Below are 6,868 nucleotides of genomic sequence, written 5' to 3' on the forward strand. Positions count from 1 at the left end.
ATTTCTTTTGTTTTGTTTTAAACATAGGTAGTATTAGTATAGTTTGTTGTTAAACATCCTCACTTTCAACCTAAAAAATGTCAAAACATTTTCTTGATTTATATATTGTTCACATAAAATAAAATAAAATGCTCTATCACATAAGTAAAGTAATAATAATATCATAAAAAAAAAAATTCAATAAACGTGGTCCTCTTAATTTTATATTTATCATCACCATATAAATCTTTTATGGAAAAAAATGTTTTTCAAGAATCCATTTCTTTTTAACAAATTTTCTTTAAGAAGCACTTGCATGGTTGATTACATTTTTAATACGAGTGTTAATTATATACATAATATTGGTTACATCTTTTTTTATAAATGCTTATATACATAATTTTGTTTAAAAACCTATTAAGTGTTTTTTTAAGATGGATTACTTTTCAATCTCAGATGTACTTTGAAAAGTTACAAAACACCTTAAATGATTTTTTTTTCAAATTTAAACACTCTAAAATTAATCCAAACACATTCTAATTTACAAAAGAAAAAAGGGTTTGGAGAAATCAAAATGATAAAATTTTAATTTTAATTTTAGTAGGTACATTATAAATAAAGAAATAAAGTAAATAAGAAAATAATATAATAAAGTAAAAAAAAAAAAAAGAGAGAAATATCGGAAAAATTTTCTTTTGGTTATAAATAAAATTAATAACAGTTTGAGGATGAAGAACGAACCCCCCGCCATAACGTATTCCTCATTTTCCTCCATAACTTTCGTATTTTGCGATTCCTAATTTGCCCTTCTCCTTCATCCAATATTCTCGCTTACTTCTTGGTTTTCTCTCGCATCAATGTCCTCTTAATTGGGGTTAGTTCCTTCTAAACCTTTCTCTTTTCTAATCTTTTATTTATGAATTTTCCCCTTTCTTCATTCATCTTTTCACTCTATCCTTAAAGTTTAAAGTATGTACTTCATTCATTCCTTAGTTTTTATAATTTTTCTTTCTTTTTTTCTTTTTTTAAAAAAACTGTTTATTCTGTCATATCATCGTCTGGGTTGTTTGCATTTTGCCATTTCCATAGTCTTTATTTCAATAATACACATTTGGAAGATGGATTTAGTAATGAAAAATAATGGACTCTAGTATTCTCATTATTATTCTGTTGGGTAATTCCATTAATTTCTACTTTCTTTCTGCTCTGATTTGAGATTTTCTATGTGGGGTTTCTTTATTTTAATGAATGGAGAGTGCATTGGGGCGTAACCCCACCTTCGAACCCAAAGCCCATCTGCTCATTCATAATAGCCATCTCTTTTGGATTTCTCATTTCTTAGTTTTTAGTTTCTTGAATATTTTTATTTAATGGGGTTGTTTGAAAAATCTGCAACTTTTGATATCTGATTTGTGTCAGATAATGGGGAAATAGATAGGGAGAAGAAGAAGAAGAAGGTGAACCTTTTAGCTTTGTCAACTTAGAGGAGACAATTGTTTAATACCCATTAGATATCTTTGGGAATGTCAGGGAAAGGTCCATAGCTTTGTGCTAGGCCTGAAACTTTCCCAGTGAGAGGAATTTATTGCAATGGCTTAAAATGGGAGGCTCTTCTCATCACCTTTTTTTCTAGCTTCTGTAGAAAAAAGGGTCTGGCTTCTGGGTAGTTATTTGGGTTCAGGCCCTTGGTTCTCTAAGAGGAATTCATGGCTATGACAGCTTTGCTGTACCATTTGCTTTTTTGGGTCTTTGAATCTCTACCTTCTTACTGGAAGTTATTTCATCTTTTCAGGTAGCTGTGGTGTTTTTTGTTGTCTCAAGTTTTCAACTTCCAATTTGCATGTTGGTGATTTTGAAGGGGGTGGGGTTGTTTTCTTGATGAAGTTTCTGTTGTTTTGTGCCTTTTATGAACCTTTGCATGCAGTGCAATCGTTCCAGTCTTCTATTGCTGTTTTGTTTCCTTGAGATTTTATACAACACAGTTACAATGTTTGTATGATAAAAGGAATTTTGGAAAAGATCTTCTTGCTGACTGGAGGAGAAGAATCAAGGGAGAGGGCTTTCTGTTTTTCCGAGACAAAGCTATTCGTAAAGGTCTCTCTCTCTGCCTTTCTCTAATATTTTCTTCCTAGTACGTTTCTCTTTCAGCTGCATTTTATTTTTCCATAAAGTTTCATATTGGTCAGTTTCAACAAACCCACCATATTTCTAATCCCAAAAGAATCTGGTACCGTATTGTATTGCTTAATGGTCTAAAAACAATCTTTTAAGTGTATATACCACCTATATTCTCAGGGCATTCTCCAAGACAAAACACCGATATCACCACATTTTGTAGCTCTGATTGCCCAATAAATTCTTCATCAAGTTAAATCGTCTTTGAATTCACTGGAAGCCTGAGTCACACACTCCAACATTTGAATCTTCACAGCAATCATTCTCAATAGTTTCTTTCCTCAGAGGAGCTGTTTTTCTAGAGGAATTCAACTCAACGGCTTGAGAACAGAATCCAGGTTTAATTGTCACTTTTTGTAACCTTTTGGATTGCTTATAAGTTATAACCTTGGCTACATCAACTTCGTGGATGTATGGTACCACTTTAGGAAAGGTAGAATGACGTCCCCTTAAGCATTCTGAATATTTTTAGGGCTAGCCTGAATAGAAGTATTTGTATTCAAAGTGTATACGTTGATAATTCTCCATCCATCTGATGGTACCATTGTTGCATATGTACATTTTGTTAGTCTCAGACATTCCTTTTTAGGATAGAATAGGGGCAATTACTGTCTAGTAAAAAGCTTTTTGGGATCTCATGTTGTTGCAAACCTTTAGACAGCAATGATTCACACATCTCCTCACGAAAGGCCATAACACTTGAAAAACAAATCCAGCAACCCATAAGGGCCCTAGGGCTTTGGGGCATATGCATCCATTTACAACTTGATGGAACCTCATCCTCGGCGTAGGTAGGTACTAAAGACTCATTCATTTCATCACTGTCACATGGCTTGGGTTCTCTTAGAAAGCAAGAAAGTCAACCACTGCTATCTTACCCATTGCAAGAAACAAGAGTATTGAGTTAACACTTTCCATTTCAACCTCCTCCAGCCAACTTCATTATGATTCAGAAAGCTCTCATTTTATTTTTCTTCTTTCTTTCAATGTCTGTCCTGTAGAATCATCTTGTGTTTCTAACCCCTGCCACAATACCTTCGTTGCACTAAACCTTGCCTGCAGAATCTGCTTCATTAAATTGTCAGAATTGTTCTGCTGTCTTTGTTAACTTCCTGTTTGATTCAACTGGTCTTTGTTAGTAGTATCCTCAATTTTCCCACACATATCCCTTTTTTCCCCTGCGCTTTCTGACCTCTTAATTCAGCATGGGACTTTCTTCGCCTTTTCCCTGGTTTTCTGCTCTAGTATTTGTGGTATCTCTCTTTATCCAAGTTCTTAGTTTCTTATTTGGATAATGATTCTGAAAGGGGTGGGGGTATTTGTCGCTGTGAACTTCTGTTGTTTTTGCCCATTAATGACTACTCTTTGTTTGCAATGCAGCTGGTTCAACCTTTTATTTCTGTGTTCTTGTCTTCTTTAAAATTTATATGACACATTGCCATGTGCTTGAACAGTTCATTGGTTGATGATAGAAGAGGAAAGAACAGAGGCAGGCTGGGGTAGTAGGAAGGAGTAGACCATGGCATCGACTTCTTTTGCTGGCGGGAAGCAACTGCCAGTGATTGAAGTGGCTTCTAACTGTGTTCCATACCCACCACCGCAAACAACGTACGAAGATATCATAGCCAATTCGAAGATCTTTATGACAGCCTTGGAAAAGCTCCACTCCCTCATGGGAACTAAGTTCATGTATATTTCTTAAACATCTCCTCCTTTACCTGTGGAGTGAACATTGCAATTCATTGAATGGACTTCGCTCAAATTTGTTTAAATGGAGATAACAAGTGTTTGTAAATCAGTATTAGTTAAGCCTGGCGCTACCTTGTATTTCCTGGTCTTGACATAGAAGTAAAAGTTGATTTTGCTTTTTTGAAATTTGTTTACGGTCTCATTATGTTTCCTTGTAGGAGCACCTATATGTTCTCCATTTTTTTGGTTTTGCAATTAGATATATTTTTTTTTTCACTTTTACCTCCCAAAAACGCAGGATCCCCATTATTGGTGGGAAAGAACTAGACCTGCATCGGCTTTTTGTGGAGGTTACTTCTCGTGGTGGGATTGAGAAGGTAAAATTGACTTGCTATGAATCTTATGATCAATATTTTCGTATCTGAAATTTGATGAACGAACTTGGAGTTGGAACTTGTTTTCTATACCTCTTGATGGAAAATATAAGAGCGGTTATTTGAGAGCTTATTTCCAACTTTTTCATTTATTTTCATGATTCTTAAATATAACTGCACTTGCAGATCACTAAAAGGCTGAGGTTTTTTGTATTCTGAGTACACATTTTAATCCTTACTGAATTATTTCAGTCTGAGTGTGCTTATCAGTTAGTATTGAATTTGATTTCTTTATTTAACGAAGTTTCTAGTATCTAAAAGCATGATAAATATTCTCACCTGATGAGTTATAGGCTTTTCGGTTGAATGTGTTATTAGAGGGTTGGTGAACTGCAAATCAGGGCCTTACCAAAAGCTGTCATAGCAGTGATTGCTGTTGCTGCCCATCAAGGATTTAGTCTACATGTATGCCGGAAGAATTTGTTGTATTTTCTTTTTCCAAACAGGATTGAATGCCACATATGGCTCCTTTTGTTATGATTTTGGACTTATTTACAATGGTGTTGTAGCGTGCTATTAGATTTGTTTGCTATGGTTTTTGCTTGTACAACGTTCCTTGCTTCTTTATATGGATAAAAGTGAGAATCATTCTAACTGGCATTTTAAAAAACATATTAATTGTTACGAGTTCATATAATCCCAGAGCACGATCATGTAACAATCTTGATTTTACAGGTTATAAGAGAGAGAAGATGGAAAGAAGTAACTTCAGTTTTTAATTTTCCTTCGACGGCCACCAACGCTTCTTTTGTGTTGAGGAAGTACTATATTTCATTGCTTCATCATTTTGAACAGATTTACTTCTTTAAAGCCGTAGGATGGACACCAGTAACTTCTGGCAAGTGCTAACAGAGTAACTTCATTTTTTCCTGAAGAAAATGCCATATTCTTCTATCGATTTTTCTAACATTACAATCTTTTAGATTCCTCTCCATGCCCAAGTGCATCGGCAATTCCTACGCAAGGGGTGACTTCTATGTTGCCACCATCAGATAATCAGGCAGCATCCCACCAGCCACGGAGCATAGCGACTGAACTTCCAGCAGGTGTATTCTTTGGTCCTTCAGAAATATACTCGGAACATAAGAAGGCATTGCATGCTTCAATGCCTTCTTTACAAGTTCATGTCTTATAAATACTGCAATTGCTTTCTGTGCTTGTATTTTATAGTTGATGATACTCAGTTTCTCACGTTATTTACTAATTAGAGATAATTCCTTTCACCCTACAGTTTCTCTGAGTTCGACATCACCAGCGGGAGGGTTTCCAGTGATTGGAGTAATTGACGGAAAATTTGATAGCGGATATCTTGTTACTGTTACTGTAGGAACGGAGAAGCTAAAAGGCGTGCTTTATCAGGCTCCTGAGCAACCTTCACAGCCACAAGTGTTGCAGCCTGTTGGTGCTTTTGCCAAAGATGGTTCCACCCCCACCACACCAAATGCTCATCGCCGTCGTCGTAGGAAGAAATCTGAGATAAAGCGAAGGGATCCTGCTCATCCAAAGCCAAACAGAAGTGGTTACAACTTCTTTTTTGCTGAGCAGCATGCCAGACTCAAACCATTATACCCAGGGAAGGACAGGGAGATAAGCAGAATGATTGGCGATCTTTGGAATAAACTAAAAGAATCTGAAAGAACAGTAAGGATTGCATTACTCTTTTATCTCTTTATGCTTTAAGAATCGGTCTCATCTTTGGTAGTAGCCGGTGTCCATAATTTCTCTACTTGCAGGTTTATCAGGAGAAAGCTATGAAAGATAAAGAAAGATATAGAATCGAGATGGTGGATTACAGAGAGAAGCTGAGGACAGGCCAAATCATCAGTGATGCAGTGCCCTTACAGCAGCGTCTTCCCGAGCCAGACCTGAATATGGTCTATGGTGACAAAAATGAAGAAACCGAGGGCGGCGAGTCTCAAACACCAGATCATGATACAAGCTATGTGGAAGGCGACTCTGGAGAGTACAAAACAGAAGAGAAGGACGAGGACGAGGAGGACGACGAAGAGGATGAGGAGGAGGATGACTCAGAAGAAGATGCATCTCCACAAGGAATTGGTAATGTGGACGTCAACATTTTGGTTGAGGAAGAACAGTGTGAGACGAGAACAGGAGTAGAGAATGTTAGAAAAGAGAGTAGCACAGTTGGTGATAAGAAAGAAGTTTTAGCTGGGGATTCGGTAATGGTGGAGGTGGAGGCAAAGGAAGAACCAGAACCAACAACAGCGGCCATTAGAGAAGATTAAGAAGAGATTATACTGCTCTCAGTTTTTGCAGTTTCATATATATTATTTTTTTTTTTTGTCTCTAGCTTCCTTCCATTGCTTCTTCTTCTAACCTTCCATTACTTTAGGTAATACTTGTAAAGTTTTTTCTGACAGCTGTTGAGATTCTTATCAGGGAAAAGTTTTGGATCTTTCCATCAAATACTGTTTTGGGAAGAAATTTTGTTGCCCTTTGTTGAACATTTCAACTTGATTCATTCCCTGTTTTTTGCTTACAAGTTAAGATGGCTTTCTTCAGTTTGCCCTTTTAAGCCAGCCAGCCTTTTAGTTTTAATCTGTTTTGTAAGTTTTCTTGCAGACCTCTCT

General features: G+C 36.3%; 1 protein-coding gene across 14 annotated transcripts; it reads left to right on the forward strand.

The window, feature by feature from the left end:
• Positions 1–709: 709 nt before the first annotated feature.
• On the forward strand, positions 710–6,813 carry LOC103497004 (high mobility group B protein 15). 14 transcript variants are annotated; one of them, XM_051084421.1, is made up of 10 exons: positions 714–853; positions 1,772–1,840; positions 1,985–2,073; positions 2,275–2,492; positions 3,609–3,843; positions 4,142–4,220; positions 4,953–5,115; positions 5,201–5,323; positions 5,509–5,918; positions 6,011–6,813. In XM_051084421.1, the coding sequence occupies exons 5-10, from the start codon at positions 3,674–3,676 to the stop codon at positions 6,521–6,523; spliced, it is 1,458 nt and encodes a 485-aa protein (XP_050940378.1). In that variant the 5' UTR covers positions 714–853; positions 1,772–1,840; positions 1,985–2,073; positions 2,275–2,492; positions 3,609–3,673; the 3' UTR covers positions 6,524–6,813. The 14 variants fall into 14 exon arrangements, with proteins under 14 accessions (XP_050940375.1, XP_050940372.1, XP_050940378.1 ...); XM_051084418.1 differs by lacking the exon at positions 1,772–1,840 and having other exon boundaries at positions 710–853; XM_051084424.1 differs by lacking the exons at positions 714–853; positions 1,772–1,840 and adding an exon at positions 890–948.
• The last annotated feature ends 55 nt before the right edge of the window (positions 6,814–6,868 follow it).

The sequence above is a fragment of the Cucumis melo genome, chromosome 5 (genome assembly GCF_025177605.1).
Source record: "Cucumis melo cultivar AY chromosome 5, USDA_Cmelo_AY_1.0, whole genome shotgun sequence".
In the NCBI taxonomy this organism is placed as follows: domain Eukaryota; kingdom Viridiplantae; phylum Streptophyta; class Magnoliopsida; order Cucurbitales; family Cucurbitaceae; genus Cucumis; species Cucumis melo.